At 41.0% G+C, this 22,039-nt stretch overlaps 1 protein-coding gene across 2 annotated transcripts in view; it reads right to left on the reverse strand.

The window, feature by feature from the left end:
* LOC137255733 (cilia- and flagella-associated protein 221-like) overlaps positions 1 to 22,039 on the reverse strand; it is a 252,236-nt gene that overhangs the window by 110,158 nt on the left and 120,039 nt on the right. For both annotated transcript variants that reach the window (XM_067793233.1, XM_067793234.1), the window contains exons 12-13: positions 5,462 to 5,557; positions 767 to 860 (exon numbers count right to left, since the gene is read on the reverse strand). In XM_067793233.1, the coding sequence (XP_067649334.1) occupies positions 767 to 860; positions 5,462 to 5,557 (190 nt within the window). The remainder of the gene's footprint in view (positions 1 to 766; positions 861 to 5,461; positions 5,558 to 22,039) is intronic.

The raw sequence follows: 22,039 nt of genomic DNA on the forward strand, positions 1-22,039 counted from the left end.
AGCAGCCCCATCTGACCCCACATGATTTTGGACAGAGGAATGCCATGATCCTGTGATGATTTTGAGACAGTTTCTAGTAGAGTAGAAGCCTTGCCATCAGGAATTTGCACACAAAAAAATAACAAACTTTCGTGGACGATGATTGGATATCCACTTACACTGACGAATTTCAAGAAACAAAAGTTGTAAAGTTGTAGAGTATTTAGAGTCAATAAAAGAAAACCCATGCCCATATTCTAGTTTTTGTCTTTATTCTGTATTATATTTGTTTACGCCGTTGACCCGTTCTGACGAATACCCTTGGCATGCCTGGCTATTTTTCATTTGACACAAGAAATAACCGAATACACTAGGATATGTACACGCAAAGACGTACATTTTTGATTTGTGATAGGAATACTGCTTGAGTCAATGCGTCCAAGAGATCCACACATGTTACATAGGTGTGTTCAAACTCATATTTTTGCGTCCAAGATGCTAAAATGCTCTCTTCAGCCAACACTGCAGAAATTTTGCTTGGCGTTTGAAATGCCACTCCTCCACAATTAATTTGAATCATTCTCTGCAATCAACCTTCTTCTTGCAAACCTGTAAACTCCATGTTATCTCAAATATCTCGTCAATCATTCAGTGAACACAATCTGATACTAGAAGCTGTGAGAGAGACTTTAGAGTGGAAGAATGTCTGACAGGTAACAAGAGACAATTTCATGTCACAGAAATATAGATTTCAGGTATATATCCTGACTAGTAACAAAATATTTACCTAAACCCTTGAAAGCAAACTTCTTTTTGCTCCAGTCTATCATGGCTTTTCTCAGGGAGGCAAGTTTATGGCTTGCCCGAGCTCGTATAATCACCTTAAATATAAGAAATGTCAAACATTATAAATAATACATATACATGACATACACCACATGTAAAGCAATTATCTTTTTGAGTTTTGAGAAAATAATGATAATGGCATATTCAAGTGTTCAGTTCAAGTGTTCCTTCTACACAAAACAGAAAAGCACAGACAAATACCACACGAGAAATAATGCAGATAACTTTAAGGCTCATAAAATATATATGTAAATTATGTTGAGAAAAGTGGAAACATTTGATAACAAACTGGCATTCATTATTGGACAAAACCCATACCTGTTTATTGAAATAATGTCCAGGAGAACTTAATCATAATCTGTGTTATTCTGAATGAACAAAACTGACTTTATATAAATTACATAAAATAATTAAAATAAATTAACACAACCCATAAGAACAGGATAGAAAATGATTACAAAATGCCATTTTTAGAAAGTGGTCAAATGCAACATATGTCATATTTGGGATTTCACTTTCTCAGTAAAGTACAGATTCTAGTACTTTTTTTGGTTGAGTCACATCCGAGATTCGAACCCACACCCTCAGAGTCAGGCACCAGGCACCGCGGTGGCTGAGCAGGCTAGGCGGCTGACTTTTTGTGCTGGCGATTAGGTGCCTGACTCTGAGGGTGCGGGTTCGAATCCCGGATGGGACTCAACCCCCCCAAAAAAGTACTAGAATCTGTACTTTACTGAGAAAGTTAAATCCCAAATATGACATATGTTGCAGGATAGAAAATGGCAGGGCATCCTCACAATCATGTCAAGAAATACTGCAGGTTTGGCAAATCACCAGGGATGTTGATACTTTCTTTTCAAAAACACAAGTCTGTTCATGGTTTCACAGGACAAACTTGCCCTTTGATGGTTAAAATAACATGTCCAGCTGTTATCTTTAAATACACTACAAACAATAAGTATGGGAACACCCTAAATTTGTTAGCCACATATATGCCGAAACGTGGTGAGGTCATTTATACTCCTTGGTAAATGCAACTTTTTGTGTGCATAATGGGCACTTTAAATGACATATTTGAACTTGCCAATGATGTCACTGATTCATTCACTAATGATTGAGAGGAGGGTTCAACCAAAATTAGCTTTAGAAAGCTAATTATGACCTTTTCGCAATACCTTGACTTATCCTTGAATGTTTATTTTCCTTTTAGTGCTAACTCTTATCAATGTAAGGTCTTTGTAAGGGGACTGGGGTTTGGTCATTATCCTATTTAAGGAAAAAACCTTTTCAAACCAAGTAGATAGAAGGCACATGGAGTAATATTCCTACTAAATGAAAATGTGTCAATGAAATAACGTTTAATTTATTGAATGCAGATATAGATATTATATCCCTGTGTATATTTCTCTCTATGTATGTATATTATTTAATGCATCATTATCAATTTTGTACAAAAGTACAAAAAGAAAGAGAGCCCAAACATATATTTAATGCATCAATTTCTCATGATATCATATGAGTAGAACATACCCATTGTGTCTTTCTTTTGGTATGATAACTAACTAATAGCTAAGATCACAATGCTCATCTGTCAAAAGTATTTTACTACTCTGAAATCAGAAATTCAATGGATCAGTACATGACCATTTCAAGCATTTCTAAACAAGCTGTTGGAAGTTTCATGTTGATTTGAATTGTCAGTTTTCTATGCAGTTTACATGAGCATTGTGCATTTGTATTTGATCTCTATAATTACCAAAAATCCAGTGTAATTTATCATGTGTATCAATGAACTTTGTCTCTATTGATCCATCATCAATAAAAGCTGGATAGTATATCAGTTACGGTATCGATACACATGCATATAATCAGTCAGTCAGATCACAGTAATGAAATAATTGAACACCTCTTTCGACCTTGAAATAACAACCTAGAATGCATATGTAGTTACATCATTGTTGAAAGGTTTGTCCCATGACAAGTGTAAAATAAACAGAAGCACTGTTATCATTGGACATCTCACTTTATCAAGTCATGCTATGTTTATACATTCATTCACATCTGTAATCTTATGAACCTTGTTTGTATTCAGTATAGGTGTAGGCATGCCCATCTTCATAAACATTTGGGGGGATTCAACTGCAAGTTTATACAATACAATAAATAATTCAGTATCATGCCACTTTGTGAATTCTGTACTTGGTTTGTACAGTTTGGATATTCATTGGTATCAGGGTGAAGATTATACTTTCATGTACAGCAAACCATTGCTTTACGTACTAGTTGTGTGCATGAAGTGTATATGAAAATATGTGCTATCACTATCACTCACTCACTCATTTACTTATCGAAAAACATGAAATGTGTTTTCAGTCACAAGCTGCATTTATTTTTTCTTAACTTTAAAAAGTTATTTTTCTACAAATTGTAACATGTTTGTCCTGTAATTTTGTGTCTTGACCTTTACCACTTTATGAAATTCCTGCACTAATTTTCCCCTGGAGCTGGATTGTAATTCTACTTCCTGTGTCTGCTTGAACTACTTCCTGTGCAGAGGGCACCAGATGAAATAAAGAGATCCGTTACCATTGTATTTTGTGTCAAATATATCTCTCTCCGTTTTCAAATTTCAGTGTATATGTTGCCCAGAAATGGAAGAGTTTGAAGGCATGGACTCTGCAGTCTTTAAGGGATCATTAATTTATTTTTTTTTAAGATTTAATTACAAATTGGCTTGACCGTTACTGTCCAAACCGTTACCATTCTGCAAAATAATGGTTTGGACAGTCTTTGTAATGGTCAGGACAAAATGATTTGTATTTGAAAAAGTTATCCATTAAAGTATGACAAATTTATAATTACATTTTAAGAATGAAGGTGGATTAAGCATGGAAATTTAATTATCAAAGGAGTTTTGATGTTGTAGCATACAAACACAGTCACTGGTAATGATTTGGACAAATAATAGTAAAGATCTGGACATATCTTTAATAAATTTCAGTTTTGAAGAACATTGTCTTTGGTGTGATAATAAATTTCTATTTTCTTTTCTTTCTGCTTTAAATAAAGAAAACAAAACAAATTTGTCATGTTAAGTTTCTATTTGCTATAAGACCCATAGTCTTTAGATGAACCAAAGTGACAAATTGTCAATCTGTTCCGTCACACACTAGCTTATTAGTACTTACCTTAAAGTATTCAGTATGCACTAGTAACGTATCAGCGAAAACGCTTCTTTCATAGGAGATTATTAGTCATGTACATAAATTCTTCTTTACTGCCATTGACATAGATGTTTTGAACAATTTAACCTCACACTATGATACGAGAGGGACAATTTGTTTAAGTATGTCTTACATACAAAGAATACAAACATATGTTAAGAAAATACATATGTTCACGCCGCCAAAAGTCTACAAGAGAAAGTGTAATAAAATTACGTAAAACATTACATACATGTCATGTATTTACTCCTGCTTTCTTTCAGCATATACCTTTACAACGCAATTAAACAGTTAAACAATCAGGACTTGCTCGTATGACGAGACAGTTTCCTGTAATCTCTGAAACCTGCCAGGGATATCAGGCGTGAATTGCCCTAATTAGTCTCGCCACAGCCAGTCAGGCAATCAGCATGGGGCTCCAGGTGTTGAGCAGTGAAGTGGCTCTCGGGCTTAATGAGTTAAAAAAGATTTTTCATAAATTAAACTTCAAAATCCCTTCTCTGACTAAGACTTGGTAATGGTCAGGACTTCCCCTAACCTATTAATTACATGCGTATCACTTAAAAGGTTAGTTAGCCTGCCTGGTTGTATTTTTGAATAATGAAGTGTTTTAGATTTTATTTGAATAAAAATCAAATCAATTTTGAGGAGTTTTATTTCACTGTAGTAAAGAACTGAAATCCTACCAATTTTGAATATGACCCATATGTGTCCATGATAACTATGAATCTGCTCTATTTTAGTCACAGACTCGTGTATTAGTACTTTCCTTGAAATAGCAGGACCTTTGCAATAAGAAAAAGACAAATACATGTTACATGGCTTTTAGAAAGTGTTTTCACCTTTTCCCTGTACAGTTTCCTAAATGAGAAAAGAAACTGTTCAGCAACCAAACACGACATCAGAAACCTCTCCTATAAATTTTTGAAAATGTTCGAAAACAACCTTGGTCATGGAGACGTACTCAACATGGCGGACACTGAAGACTCATGAGGCACTTTTGGTGCTCATTGTGGAGAGTAGTTCCTGGACAGAAAGTATGGAAACACTGAGCTCAAGCTCAGCACATTTTGTGAGACAAGTAGTCAGAAAACTGGTGAAACAAAGACAAAAGTTCAATGCAATATTGGCTAACAAAGGGTGCAACTTAGCCACATGAGTACAACACTTGAAACTGAAGAGAAACTGGTTCTGAACCTTGAACCTAGATTGGTACCTTGAAGCAGGCATACCCCCATTTTCAGGAAGGTCAAAAGACATTAGTGTCATACAAGGCTGATCTGAATATAAACTTTAATCCATGTGGGGTGTGGAGGGTGCATGTTACGATGATCTGATTATGCATTATATACATTATACAGCATGTTAAGTTTGAGATGTAAGTGCATGCTGACACGTTTGAGTGTACATACCTTGCGTCCTGCCTGTCGAAACACACTGAGTGAGGCGTGTCGGATTGCCCACATATCGTTGGTGTAGGGGTCAAACTTAGTCTCGGCTGATGCAAGCTGAAAAGTTGCCAGATCATATTGTAGTGTTTGAATCATGTCACACCTTAAAGCTTCAGGTAATACCTGTATCACACTGGTGTTTGTAGTAATTGCAAAATCTGACTGTATGTCTATCACAGGCCTTTGAACCCAAAACGCAGAAATCTTTAAAAACAGTCAAAAATCATCTTAAGATAGTGCACAGAATCCACTTCTTGTTTCAGTGTGAAGGCAAACAGAGTGTTTTTATGGATAGGAGGTGCTGCTGCTGTTGGAATTTGTGTTCCAGTTAACTACAATTCTCACAAACAATGACTAAGATATTTGCTTGTGGGTCAGATTTTCAACAGTTGCATAAAAATAACCCAAGTTAGGCTGAAGTTAGTTCTCAAGATTTCTAACAGACCTGATAGTAAGTGAAAAGAAACAAGTGAAAATTGACCGACAGCCTACATTGCATACACATGAATGTCAAACTTGAGTAAAACTAATATCCATAATTATATATACTCAGTGTCAGTAATGAAGGGTCAAACTATTGGTAACACTATTTTGTAAAAGTTGTAAACTCTTCGGTATTGTTTGAAAGATTGACAACTGAATGGTTTAAAAGCTTTCTTAACAGTATAGAAAAACACATCTGGCCTTTGAAATGTCGTTATTACGTTCTCAACATCCGATGTATCCTGTTACAAATGGCACAGTTTTCATTCAGATTGTCAACATTTACAGTCGTGCCCTGTTTATCCGAACACTTGTGTTTTTATTGAAATTGTCTGGATAATCAAATTTTCAGTCTATATGTACAAAGAAACGAACATAGTAGGTGTCAGACATAATCTTTATTGATTACACATATACAAATATCAGTGCATACATAAAATGTCTACATGAAAAGCGAGTGGACTTTTGCTGGTCAGTTCACCACTGTCGACATTCGCAAGATCATCGGCAGTAACACTCATAAATGCAATTGTACATAGGATCGTAGTGCATCGTGAAGTTCTGACAAGGCCATGTCTTCTTGTGCGTCCTCATTTGATTGGATAATATCCACATCACAAAAGCAGTTAGCAATTGTCTTTTCACTCACAGCTGTCCAGGCTTGCTTGATCATCTGGACTAATTAATTATAGTGACCCACAAATTGACACGCCTCAAAATTAACTCAGTGTCACCTTGCTACTCAGAGGTAGTTAATCTTCTCACGCTTCAAAGACTGCTGACTTCTTTCATGTTAGGACATGCGAGGTCCACAGTAATCGCATGTGTAAACAAACAGATGCTCAGCCGTCTGGATATACGAGACAAAAAATCCACATAAGTGTTTTGTATGTGAAAATGACCGTACAGTTACGGAAACCAGATTTCCGGATAGGTGAGCAATTTCACAATGTTGTGAAGTCGTTTTAAGGAATTTTCATTCGGAACGCGAGTTTTCCGGATATCTGAGGTTCGGGTAAACAGGGCAAGACTGTAACGTTTTGTGCATGTGCAAATCACTATCCATGGAATGTGGAGGACCAGTTGTAACATGGTCAGTCTATGTGAAAAATGACCTAACCTCAAACTCCTTAATGTCATACAAAAAAATCAAATTCAAGAAACGTCATTTTTGAAAGTGAAATGTCAAAGGTCAATATATCAAGCAAAGAGCGACTTTCATGTTACAACTGTAGGAACAAAACGACAATAGTGACATTTGATGTTTTACTTGCACATATTGCAAATTGTAAACTGATAGTTGCTGTGTTCTGCAATGTGATTGGTTGAAAAACATGATCAAATGGTATTTGATTTCCTGAAACTGCAAGACTATTCACTGCATAATGACACATAGAAACATCTCAAACGATTGTTTTGTTGCGTCATCAGCAGTGGTGACGTCGTTTAAATCATATTCTGACATAAAGTTAGAATGACGTCACAAATGAGTAACCCTTTGGTTTACTTTTTTGTTTACAATGTCGATAAACATCATGTGTTGGCCAATTTCTGGTTGTTATTAAGTATTTGAAGCACAAGAATATTTCATTTGAAACCACTGTCGGTTCCAAATGTATTCCCATGCTTCAAATATTCAATAACACCCAGAAATTGGCCAATACATGATGTTTATGTACTAACTGGAAAAGTTAAAATAATCACTATGTTTAATAATTAGTAAACCTGTCTGTATTTTGAAAAGAATATATACATTAACGCTCTATTTATGGCAAATTTGTCTTTTCTTGTAGTACCATTCACATCTTTACAGATCTTTTCCACATAGTCAGTGAACATAGCTTGTCACAAAGAAAGATTGTCTGTGCTACATTTATGGTATTACATTAAATTCAAAATATGTAACGTATGTTCTTGAACATAAATACTCCAAATGAAATATGAGTAACAGACATCACTGCCTCTTGTTCACCAGTATGTCATTAGATTTTGGATTAAAACTTTTAAACATAATGATTAACTACACTACACATACAATTGACCATATGCATGTCAAGCTGTCCTTCCCCATCAGACTGTGAAGTAGTATGGAAATTATATCAGGAATGGTATTGTCAATATACGATGCCTTCCACTGCTACTTCACCTGAGTTAGTTTATCCATGCAAGGTTTCATTTGGTTGCATTGAGATTAAAAGACAATATATATGCCAATGCAGGTTTGCTTGATAAAAATTATCTCTGAGCGTGTTCTGCTTTGAATCAAATCATAATGAACAGATCTTATGTGTCCTGCGTGGTGGCAGCTAAGGGAAGGGAAAGAATTTTTCCGGTCCAGTCCGTATAGGCCCAGACAACATACTACTAGATCACAGTCTGTGTTACTTCTCACAGACTTTGATGAGGTTTTTGACCTACACATTGAGGGGTATAATGGAGCATCAGGACCATTTGAAGTATTTGTTGACATAGGTGCAGTACAAACTCCTCAGCAAAAGGGCAGAGTGCCACAGTATTCAAGAGACAAGCTCTCTGAACTTCAACAGAAGTTTAATGAACTAGGGGATATGGGGGTGTTTGTTTGACCAGAGGATGCCGGCATTCATGTGGAATATGTCAATCCCTCCTTTTTGGTAAAGAAGTCAAGCGGTGGTTACAGACTGGTAACTGCATTCTCTGACGTTGGCTGATACAGTAAGCCGCAACCCGCACTCATGCTGATTGTGGACTCAACTCTCCGATAAATCGCCAAATACTGGTATCTGATATCCACAGACTTAACAAATGCCTTTTACCAGATTCTACTGGCTAAGGAATCCATGAAGTACTGCGACATAGTAACTCCATTTCGGGGAGTTAGGGTGTATGCTAGATCAGCCATGGGAATGCCGGGATCAGAAACAGCTTTAGAAGACCTTATGTGCCGTGTGTTAGGAGATCTACTGGAAGAATGGATTGTTACCAAACTTGCTGACGACCTTTATTAAGGAGGTGATACACCTGAGGACCTTCTGTTCAACTGGTGGTGTGTGCTAGAGGTACTCAAGCACAACAACATACGACTGACTCCTCACAAGATGGTCATTTCACCCACATCTGCTACCATCTTAGGTTGGCATTGGCACAAGGGTTCCATCAGAGCAAGCCCTCACCGCATTTCTACTCTGGCTTCATGTCCACCTCCAGTAACAGTGCATGGACTATGATCATTTATTGGTGCCTACAAGGTCCTGTCTCGTGTGATACCTGGTTGTTCCATCCTTCTTGCCCCACTTGATTATGCAGCTGCTGCAAGAACAATGTTGCTGTGAAGGCTATGCAAGGGTTGAAGGACGAGCTAGTACGTCAACGCCCAGTGCATGGCCCAACCACTACGACTACCTTTGCTATTGTGGTAGCTCACTTAAACTCATGTAGTCGCTCTCGTGGATGTGGACGCAAAAGTGGTCAGTTTCCTCTCTGTCAGTTACCTATGTCTGACAAACAGCTGACCAACATGTTAGCCATACATCAAATCACACTCACTGACCAGACTGAGATCGGTGACTTGGTATACAAGTTGAAAAAAACAAGTTGTTTAAAGGGCACTCGTTGAGATTTTTTTATGTGGTTGTCCAAATGTCTCTACATGGTCACACAGCAGAGCTGTCAGAGTTGTCAAAGAAAAGTTAGTTTCAGTGCTTTTCGTTACACTCCACTACTAAGACTAACAAAACCTCATAGGAGATCGTGTCAGGTAACCTTTGAGCAACCTATCACCGTCCACTCAAACGCGAGAAGGCCGAACAGAGTTAACCAATCAGACAATGGCTATTGTTTGGGGTTTGGTGGGACTTATAAAAATTTGCTAGTCACTGACACTGACCCTCAGTAAACGAAAATCAACATTAAAACACAGGTATTTGACCTGCAGTGTATATGCTTAGGGCTTTCTGGAGACACGGTTACCATTAGCTAGTTACATACGCAAGCCAACATGCTTGAACATTGACAAAAATGATGTTTTTTGTGACTGTTTACTTACTGGTGACAGTATTGCAGCATGCTTCATGTGCATTACCTGGTAGCAATCATATGGAAAATACCATTTGGAATTGTTCGGGTACAAATCTTCGAAAGGTAAAAGTTCCAAAGGCATCTGCGAAAGTCCACTTTTGCGATTTGGTAAGCTGTGTTCTGATTGGTCATTCTCAAAGGTTACTTGACGTGACCTCTTACTAGGTTTTGTTAGACTCAGTAGTGGAGTGAAACGAAAAGTACTGAGACTGAGTTTACTTAGACCACACAGAAGAGAGAACAACTTTATTGCGATTTTGGAATACAGAGTAACAACTGATCCTGTACTTGCAGAGCATCTCAGATATTGAGATCCAACAGACAGATATTTGTATCTCCTCATACAAATGAAATCACTGGCCTTGTCAGTAGTCAGAAGTACAACAAAACTTCCTGCTTCACACTCATTGCTTATGAAGCAACAGATGCGTCAACAAAGGAACAGGTTGCTAGGTTCGTACATCTCAGCATGAAGGTAAATTTGAGGTAAGGGCAGATTTGATTGGCTTTTCCACAGCTGTCGAGACTTTGGCACTATACTAGCCAAATAAAGAAACTGTGCATTGTAAAAATATTATCCCCAGTATCTCCCTAGTGCAGAAATTGTTTTCCAGTGGCAGTGGAAATGTGCCGACACATTTCATTCTTTTAGACATTTCTCCATCACAATGGCCTCATGACATTGTACAGACATTAGTCTGGGCATGCTATGCGTCAAAAGCTGTTTAATTTGTTTAACAATCGCAAGGGAAGGGGTTGAGCTTTCCAAAGTGACAGTATTGTGTGGCATTCATTTGCTTTCCCGGAATGCATATGTTACAACATATTGCATGTCTAAAGGATGAAACCACTGACGTCACGGAACTTGGCACGTACATGCCTGTTGGATACATAATCTCTGAGTTTAAATTCTTATGTGTCTACACAGGTTTGATAGGTTTTAAATTTTAGCATGCACAGTTTCTTTATGTGCCAAGTATATTACAGCTTCAGAGAGCTTTGACAATGACATAACAAAAACGAAAGGCCAGGATGTGACAACACATCCAACATACTTCGAATCCACCATGGTGTTCAAGCAAATACACTTTCCTGCAGCTATATATAATAACAATAATAATAATAATAATAATAATAATAATAGATGCCCTTCCTTGGCACAAACTGCATATCTCAAAAGACATGATGGCATGGCTCGCTGTTTTTATTATCGTCTCCGCCATGCCTGTGGCTTTGACTCCGAGGTCCATCCATGGTATGACCCTGAACATGTCCAGGGCGTCCTGGAAAATGATGCTTTTAAACTTCTCTGGAATAGGCCAATATACAGCCTGAGACGAATTCCAGCCAACAAACCTGATCTTGTCCTTTTTGATAAAGCCAATGAAATTATTTATATCATTGAATTTTCTGTCCCTTTTGACAGCAATGTGATTGGCAAGATTCAGGAAAAGCATGATAAATATGCGGACCTTGCCTTTGAAATGTCTCGCTTGCATCCCAAGTACACTGTCGTCAGGCTCCCCATTGTTCTCGGTGCCCTTGGTTTGGTACCTCCTGATCTCTTGGCGCAGATGAGGAGAGTGCCCGGGTTCTCCACTGGGAGCACAGCCCTTCTGACAATCTGGGTAATGCAGAAGGCTGCAGTGTTGGGGAGCCTCCATATTCTCCGGAAAGTTCTTGGTGGGTTCGACTAGGCAGTGTTTCCTGGGAGAAGTCCCATTCGCTGTCTGGGCTGCGTGTAGAGGGGGCGAGGGCCCTGAGCTGATGATGAGCTTGACCAGCCTGACTGTGCCAGGATCACCCGAACCCTCTCTGCTGCATTTTCATTCTAATCTGTAAAAAATAATAATAATAATAAGGGCCTGATGATGTACGCCTCTTCGTGGTGGGCCTAGATAGGGGAATTTTATTCCCTGAACTGAACGTACATCACCCAGTTAGGGCTGACCCCCCGAAACTGGTTTTACACTGGGTTACAAATAGACAAGAGGACTTGAATCTTTCATTTCCGCAGCCCAGTCAGCCTTCCTCCGGTAGTCAAACCAACCTTACTGGAGATGGGACTTGCCCCAGGGGAAGGCACAGAACCCGACCAAGAATATCTTGGTCACAACATCTAAAATCCACACTACTTGAGTGTGCGATGGCGACTGGATGGCCTGATAATCCACGCATAAATGGCAAGTCGCTTAAGCTGCATTGGGACAATGCCATGCCCATGTATGCTTACCTGACGGAGCAAAATCTCCGAGATCAACTCCAGCGGCTAAAACATCTTATGCCCCGTGAGCCAGTTCAACCCACAACTGGTGCCCGTCAGGAATCTTTGCAAGAGCAAAATGCTCAAGTGGCAGCAGACCCAAAACTTCTTATGGACGTCCGCGTCAACCTCTTTCCTCTTCCTGGTGGAAACTCTTCCGAGAAAGAGCCAATTGGCCCCGAAATTTTGGACCCTCACTCTTCCTCTTCTTCAGTTGCAGACCTTACCGAAAATCCTGTTTATATTTTGTTTACATCTATTTATGAGGAAATTTGTGATTTACCTTTAGAGAAACGGGGGCCAATTAAACAACTAAACGTGTCTTTTCCCAAAAATGAAATTGATTTACTAAATGAAATTATCTCTGTAAAACTTTCTGCGGACTGTTCATTACATGAAATAAATTCCTGCGTCTATGCTGCCGCGCGAACTTTGGAGGAACTTCACACAGTTTCCAAAGAAACATCTTCTACTACTAAGAACAACAAACCAAGGAAAAACCGGTTTCAAGTGAAATTAACAGAAACTAGAAAATATATTTCCTGGATAGAGCTGTGTCTGAAATTACGATCATCAGGGAATCCCATGTCTAAACGACAAAAGGCAATTTGGAGAAAATTAAAATTACAATACAAGACAACAAAAGAAAAGGTACTTCTCCAAATTGTCAATTCCCTTCAGGCAAAAATAAAAGTTTGGACAGAAAGAAAGAAAAAATGGGAAAAGAGAAACAAATTTATCAAGCAAAATAAATGTTTAAGAATAATGAAAAACAATTCTATAGGCAACTTAAAACAAGTGGTGATGGTGGGCATGATAAACGGCCTCCCATGGATGCCAATGAAAGGTTCTGGAAACAGTTGTGGTCTGTACCCGGCAGCTGTAACCTGGAGGCACCATGGGTAAGTGATTATGACCATGCAATGCATGAGAAAGTAACTAAGTCGTTTGTGTGTTACATCTCACCAGATTGCCTTAAAAGTGTCATTAAAAAGTCCAAATCTAATACAGCTCCAGGGCCTGATGGCATTCGAAACCGGTACTGGAAACTATTTCCCTGTGTCCAAGCACCACTCCTTCACTGTTTCAATTCTCTTGTGGATACAGGTGATGTTCCTCCATGGTTCTGCAAAGGTCGCACAATACTCTTTCCCAAAAAAGGAGACTTGGCTGATCCCAAAAACTTCCGCCCTATCACATGTCTAAATACTCAATATAAATTATTCACAGGGTGTTTGACAAACCTCGTGTCATGTTACTGCTCTTCCAATGAGATAATTTACAGGGAGCAGAAGGGGGCGAGAAAGGGATGTTGGGGGTGGAAGGATCAACTTCTTGTACAGAAAATGATTTTGGAAGAGGCTAAAACCTATCACCGCAACCTCTCCATGTGCTGGATAGACTACAAAAAGGCATACGACTCTGTCCCTCACGAATGGATTCTGAAGTCTCTTCAGTGTATTGACCTCCCTGAGCGACTACTTGATTTACTCAAGTCTTTAATGACTTGCTGGTCGACTCAACTTGAGATGTACTCACAAGGGCAGGTGCAGACTTCGGAATCTATTCCAATTAGAAGGGGAATTTTCCAGGGGGACTCCTTTAGTCCTTTGCTTTTTTGTCTATCTCTGAATCCTTTGAGTTTTCTGCTCAACGGGGAGGAGGGCTATCATCCCGGACCTCCTCAGCACAGATCCCCAACACCTCTTACTCATCTCCTCTACATGGATGACATCGAGCTCCTTGCCAAGGGAGAGACCAATTTGAAAGAACAGGTTCTCCTTGTCGAGTCCGTCTCTAATGATATAGGCATGACGTTTGGACTCGACAAATGTAATACTCTTCATTTGAAACGTGGCAAGGTAACTAATGATGGATCGGTCAAGTTACAAGGGGGAGGAGTTATTGAGCATCTTGTGGAAGATCAGGCCTACACCTATCTTGGAATGCAAGTTCGAGACAAGCTCCAGAATGCCCTGATTCAAGATAAACTTCGGGCCGAGTATAAATCTCGTTTAAAGAAAATCTGGAGTTCAGAGCTAAATGCTCGAAACAAAGTCAAAGCCACCAATACTTTTGCTGTGCCAGTCCTCTCCTATTCCTTTGGAGTAGTTGATTGGACAAAACAAGACATCCAGAGTCTTGACCGCCTGACCAGAAGGATCATGTCTGATAACAGAGCACACCATCCTCGTTCCTCTCTTAATCGTTTATATATGCCAATCAATTCAGGAGGACGGGGTTTGATTAATGTGGAAGCTCTTCATGACAGAATTTTATTGCGTACTTTTGCACATATTTATTTGTCAGATGATCCTCTGGTGATGCACGTCAAGATTCATGATGAAAGCAAGGAATTCCACAGCTACTTTAAGCGTGCCAAGGTTGTTGGAGACAATTTGAAATTTGACGTTGATTTTGTTGATGGCGATGTACTGCTGGACGGTACAGTGATGGGAGTAAACCAGGTGAAGTCTTTCACCAAGTCTGCCCAGAGTCGGTCCTTTGTGGAGAAGCTGTCTGAGAAGCCATTGCATCGTGTTTACATGCAGTGTGTGGAACAGAACAGCAATCCAACCGACTCCTTCGCCTGGATGAAGTCGGCTGGTCTCAAATGTGAAACTGAGGGCTTCCTTTTTGCTGCTCAGGACCAGTCACTTCCCACTCGCAATCGCCAGAATGTTATTCTTAAAGAAAATATCAATATGAAATGTCGTCTTTGCAATGAATTTACAGAGACTGTCCAACACCTTGTCAGTGGATGCCCTTCCTTGGCACAAACTGCATATCTCAAAAGACATGATGGCATGGCTCGCTGTTTTTATTATCGTCTCCGCCATGCCTGTGGCTTTGACTCCGAGGTCCATCCATGGTATGACCCTGAACATGTCCAGGGCGTCCTGGAAAATGATGCTTTTAAACTTCTCTGGAATAGGCCAATATACAGCCTGAGACGAATTCCAGCCAACAAACCTGATCTTGTCCTTTTTGATAAAGCCAATGAAATTATTTATATCATTGAATTTTCTGTCCCTTTTGACAGCAATGTGATTGGCAAGATTCAGGAAAAGCATGATAAATATGCGGACCTTGCCTTTGAAATGTCTCGCTTGCATCCCAAGTACACTGTCGTCAGGCTCCCCATTGTTCTCGGTGCCCTTGGTTTGGTACCTCCTGATCTCTTGGCGCAGATGAGGAGAGTGCCCGGGTTCTCCACCGGGAGCACAGCCCTTCTGACAATCTGGGTAATGCAGAAGGCTGCAGTGTTGGGGAGCCTCCATATTCTCCGGAAAGTTCTTGGTGGGTTCGACTAGGCAGTGTTTCCTGGGAGAAGTCCCATTCGCTGTCTGGGCTGCGTGTAGAGGGGGCGAGGGCCCTGAGCTGATGATGAGCTTGACCAGCCTGACTGTGCCAGGATCACCCGAACCCTCTCTGCTGCATTTTCATTCTAATCTGTAAAAAATAATAATAATAATAATAAGGGCCTGATGATGTACGCCTCTTCGTGGTGGGCCTAGATAGGGGAATTTCATTCCCTGAACTGAACGTACATCACCCAGTTAGGGCTGACCCCCCGAAGCTGGTATTTTACTGGGTTACAGACAGACAAGGAAAACTCCATCTTTCATTTCCGCAGCCCAGTAAGCCTTCCTCCGGTAGTAACACAAATCATACTGGAGATGGGACTTGCCCCAGGGGAAGGCACAGAACCCGACCAAGAATATCTTGGTCAAACCATCTAAAATCCACACTTCTAGAGTGTGCGAAAGCGACAGGATGGCCTGACAATCCACGCATCAATGGCAAGTCGCTTAAGCTGCATTGGGACAATGCCATGCCCATGTATGCTTACCTGACGGAGCAAAATCTCCGAGATCAACTCCGGCGGCTAAAACATCTTACGCCCTGTGAGCCAGTTCAACCCACAACTGGTGCCCGTCAGGAACCTTTACAAGAGCAAAATGCTCAAGTGGCAGCTGACCCCAAACTTCTTATGGACGTCCGTGTCAACCTCTTTCTTCTTCCTAGTGGAAACTCTTCCGAGAAAGAGCCAATTGGCCCCGAAATTTTGGACCCTCACTCTTCCTCTTCTTCAGTTGCAGACCTTACCGAAAATCCTGTGTACATTTTGTTTACTTCTATTTATGAGGAAATTTGTGATTTACCTTTAGAGAAACGGAGGCCAATTAAACAACTAAACGTGTCTTTTCCCAAAAATGAAATTGATTTACTAAATGAAATTATCTCTTTAAAACTTTCTGCGGACTGTTCATTACATGAAATAAATTCCTGCGTCTATGCTGCCGCGCGAACTTTGGAGGAACTTCACACAGTTTCCAAAGAAACATCTTCTACTACTAAGAACAACAAACCAAGGAAAAACCGGTTTCAAGTGAAATTAACAGAAACTAGAAAATATATTTCCTGGATAGAGCTGTGTCTGAAATTACGATCATCAGGGAATCCCATGTCTAAACGACAAAAGGCAATTTGGAGAAAATTAAAATTACAATACAAGACAACAAAAGAAAAGGTACTTCTCCAAATTGTCGATTCCCTTAAGGCAAAAATAAAAGTTTGGACAGAAAGAAAGAAAAAATGGGAAAAGAGAAACAAATTTATCAAGCAAAATAAAATGTTTAAGAATAATGAAAAACAATTCTATAGGCAACTTAAAACAAGTGGTGATGGTGGGCATGATAAACGGCCTCCCATGGATGCCAATGAAAGGTTCTGGAAACAGTTGTGGTCTGTACCCGGCAACTGTAACCTGGAGGCACCATGGGTCAGTGATTATGACCATGCAATGCATGAGAAAATAACTAGGTCGTTTGTCTGTTACATCTCACCAGATTGCCTGAAAAGTGTCATTAAAAAGTCCAAATCTAATACAGCTCCAGGGCCTGATGGCATTCGAAACCGGTACTGGAAACTGTTCCCTTGTGTCCAAACACCATTACTTCACTGTTTTAACTCTCTTGTGGACACAGGTGATCTTCCACCATGGTTCTGCAAAGGTCGCACAATACTCCTTCCCAAAAAAGGAGACTTGACTGATCCCAAAAACTTCCGTCCTATCACATGCCTAAATACTCAATACAAACTATTCACAGGGTGTTTAACAAACCTCGTGTCATCTTACTGCTCGTCCAATGAGATAATTTACAGAGAGCAGAAGGGGGTGAGAAAGGGATGTTGGGGGTGGAAGGATCAACTTCTTGTACAGAAAATGATTTTGGAAGAGGCTAAAACATACCACCGCAACCTCTCCATGTGCTGGATAGACTACAAAAAGGCATACGACTCTGTCCCTCACGAATGGATTCTGAAGTCTCTTCAGTGTATTGACCTCCCTGAGCGACTACTTGATTTACTCAAGTCTTTAATGACTTGCTGGTCGACTCAACTTGAGATGTACTCGCAAGGAGAGGTGCAGACTTCGGAATCTATTCCAATCAGAAGGGGAATATTTTAGGGGGACTCCTTCAGTCCATTGCTTTTTTGTCTATCTCTAAATCCTTTGAGTTTCCTGCTCAACGGGGAGGAAGGGTACCATCCCGGACCTCCTCAGCACAGATCCCCAACACCTCTTACTCATCTCCTCTATATGGATGACATCGAGCTCCTTGCCAAAGGAGAGACCAATTTGAAAGAACAGGTTCTCCTTGTCGAGTCCTTCTCTAATGATATTGGCATGACATTTGGACTCGACAAATGTAATACTCTTCATCTGAAACTTGGCAAGGTAACTAATGATGGATCGGTCAAGTTACAAGGGGGAGGAGTTATTGAGCATCTCGTGGAAGATCAGGCCTACACCTATCTTGGAATGCAAGTTCGAGACAAGCTCCAGAATGCCCAGATTCAAGATAAACTTCGGGCCGAGTATAAATCTCGTTTAAAGAAAATCTGGAGTTCAGAGCTAAATGCTCGAAACAAAGTCAAAGCCACCAATACCTTTGCTGTGCCAGTCCTCTCCTATTCCTTTGGAGTAGTTGATTGGACAAAACAAGACATCCAGAATCTTGACCGCCTGACCAGAAGGATCATGTCTGATAACAGAGCACACCACCCTCGTTCCTCTCTTAATCGTTTATATATGCCAATCAATTCTGGAGGACGGGGTTTGATTAATGTGGAAGCTCTTCATGACAGAATGTTATTGTGTACTTTTGCACATATTTATTTGTCAGATGATCCTCTGGTGATGCACGTCAAGATTCATGATGAAAGCAAGGAATTCCACAGCTACTTTAAGCGTGCCAAGGTTGTTGGACACAATTTGAAATTTGAAGTTGATTTTGTTGATGGCGATGTACTGCTGGACGGTACAGTGATGGGAGTAAACCAGGTGAAGTCTTTCACCAAGTCTGCCCAGAGTCGGTCCTTTGTGGAGAAGCTGTCTGAGAAGCCATTGCATTGTGTGTATATGCAGTGTGTGGAACAGAACAGCAATCCAACCGACTCCTTCGCCTGGATGAAGTCGGCTGGTCTCAAATGTGAAACTGAGGGCTTCCTTTTTGCTGCTCAGGACCAGTCACTTCCCACTCGCAATCGCCAGAATGTGATTCTTAAAGAAAATATCAATATGAAATGTCGTCTCTGCAATGAATTTACAGAGACTGTCCAACACCTTGTCAGTGGATGCCCTTCCTTGGCACAAACAGCATATCTTAAAAGACATGATGGCATGGCTCGCTGCCTTTATTATCGTCTCCGCCATGCCTGTGGCTTTGACTCCGAGGTCCATCCATGGTATGACCCTGAACATGTCCAGGGCGTCCTGGAAAATGATGCTTTTAAACTTCTCTGGAATAGGCCAATATACAGCCTGAGACGAATTCCAGCCAACAAACCTGATCTTGTCCTTTTTGATAAAACCAATGAAATTATTTATATCATTGAATTTTCTGTCCCTTTTGACAGCAATGTGATTGGCAAGATTCAGGAAAAGCATGATAAATATGCGGACCTTGCCTTTGAAATGTCTCGCTTGCATCCCAAGTACACTGTCGTCAGGCTCCCCATTGTTCTCGGTGCCCTTGGTTTGGTACCTCCTGATCTCTTGGCGCAGATCAGAAGAGTGCCCGGGTTCTCCTTCGGGAGCACAGCCCTTCTGACAATCTGGGTAATGCAGAAGGCTGCAGTGTTGGGGAGCCTCCATATTCTCCGGAAAGTTCTTGGTGGGTTCGACTAGGCAGTGTTTCCTGGGAGAAGTCCCATTCGCTGTCTGGGCTGCGTGTAGAGGGGGCGAGGGCCCTGAGCTGATGATGAGCTTGACCAGCCTGACTGTGCCAGGATCACCCGAACCCTCTCTGCTGCATTTTCATTCTAATCTGTAAAAAATAATAATAATAATAATAATAATGATCACCCGAACCCTCCCTGCTGCATTTTAATTCTAATCTGTAAAACATAATAATAATAATAATAGGCTCGCTGCTTTTACTATCGTCTCCGCCATGCCTGTGGCTTTGACTCCGAGGTCCATCCATGGTACGACCCTGAACATGTCCAGGGCGTTCTGGAAAATGATCCTTTCAAACTATTCTAGAATAGGCCAATATACAGCCTGAGACGAATTCCAGCCAACAAACCTGATCTTGTCCTTTTTGATAAAACCAATGAAATTATTTATTTCATTGAATTTTCTGTCCCTTTTGACAGCAATGTGATTGGCAAGATTCAGGAAAAGCATGATAAATATGCGGACCTCGCCTTTAAAATGTCTCGCTTGCATCCCAAGTATACTGTCGTCAGGCTCCCCATTGTTCTCGGTGCCCTTGGTTTGGTACCTCCTGATCTCTTGGCGCAGATGAGGAGAGTGCCCGGGTTCTCCACCGGGAGCACAGCCCTTCTGACAATCTGGGTAATGCAGAAGGCTGCAGTGTTGGGGAGTCTCCATATTCTCAGGAAAGTTCTTGGTGGGTTTGACTAGGCAGTGTTTCCTGGGATAAGTCCCATTCGCTGTCTGGGCTGCGTGTAGAGGGGGCTCAGGGCCCTGAGCTGATGATGAGCTTGACCAGCCTAACTGTGCCAGGATCACCCAAACCCTCTCTGCTGCATTTCTATCTCAATCTGTAAAACATAATAATAATAATAATAATAATAGAGGTCAGGGTTTCATTAATGTCGAAGCTCTTCATGACAGAATTCTATTGTGCACTTTGCACATATTTATTTATCAGATGATCCTCTGGTGATGCACGTCAAGACTCATGATGAAAGCAAGGAATTCCACAGCTACTTTAAGCGTGCTAAGGTTGTTGGACACAATTTGAAATTTGAAGTTGATTTTGTTGATGGCGATGTACTGCTGGACAGTACAGTAATGGGAGTAAACCAGGTGAAGTCTTTCACCAAGTCTGCCCAGAGTCGGTCCTTTGTGGAGAAGCTGTCTGAGAAGCCACTGCACCGAGTGTACATGCAGTGTGTGGAACAGAACAGCAATCCAACTGACTCCTTCGCCTGGATGAAGTCGGCTGGTCTCAAATGTGAAATTGAGGGCTTCCTTTTTGCTGCTCAGGACCAGTCACTTCCCACTCGCAATCGCCAGAATGTTATTCTTAAAGAAAATATCAATATGAAATGTCGTCTTTGCAATGAATTTACAGAGACTGTCCAACACCTTGTCAGTGGATGCCCTTCCTTGGCGGCACAAACATCATATCTTAAAAGACATGATGGCATGGCTCACTGCTTTTACTATCGTCTCCGCCATGCCTGTGGCTTCGACTCCGAGGTCCATCCATGGTATGACCCTGAACATGTCCAGGGCGTCCTGGAAAATGATCCTTTCAAACTACTCTGGAATAGGCCAATATACAGCCTGAGACGAATTCCAGCTAACAAACCTGATCTTGTCCTTTTTGATAAAACCAATGAAATTATTTATATCATAGAATTTTCTGTCCCTTTTGACAGCAACGTGATTGGCAAGATTCAGGAAAAGCATGATAAACATGCGGACCTCGCATTTGAAATGTCTTGCTTGCATCCCAAGTACACTGTCGTCAGGCTCCCCATTGTTCTCAGTGCCCTTGGTTTGGTACCTCCTGATCTCTTAGCGCAGATGAGGAGAGTGCCCGGGTTCTCCACTGGGAGCACAGCCCTTCTGACAATCTGGGTAATGCAGAAGGCTGCAGTGTTGGGGAGCCTCCATATTCTCTGAAAAGTTCTTGGTGGGTTCGACAAGGCAGTGTTTCCTGGGAGAAGTCCCATTTGCTGTCTGGGCTGTGTGTAGAGGGGACTAGGCCCCTGAGCTGTCATGATGAGCCTGACCAGCCTGACTGTGCCAGGATCACCCAAACCCTCTCTGCTGCATTTCTATCTCAATCTGTGAAAAATAATAATAATAAGGGTCTGATGATGTACGCCTCTTTGTGGTGGGCCTAGATAGGGGAATTTTATTCCCTGAACCAAACGTACATCACCCAGTTAGGGCTGACCCCCCGAAGCTGGTTTTCTCACTGGGTTACAGACAGCCAAGAGGAAAGTTTTCATTCACTTCCGCAGCCCAGTAAGCCTTCCTCCGGTAGTGGCACCAACCACACTGGAGATGGGACTTGCCCCAGGGGAAGGCACAGATCCCGACCAAGAATATCTTGGTCAAAACATCTAAAATCCACACTTCTAGAGTGTGCAAAAGTGACAGGATGGCCTGAAAATCCAAGAATTAATGGCAAGTCGCTTAAGCTGCATTGGGACAATGCCATGCCCATGTATGCTTACCTTAC

This window comes from Haliotis asinina, chromosome 11 (genome assembly GCF_037392515.1).
Source record: "Haliotis asinina isolate JCU_RB_2024 chromosome 11, JCU_Hal_asi_v2, whole genome shotgun sequence".
NCBI lineage: Eukaryota > Metazoa > Mollusca > Gastropoda > Lepetellida > Haliotidae > Haliotis > Haliotis asinina.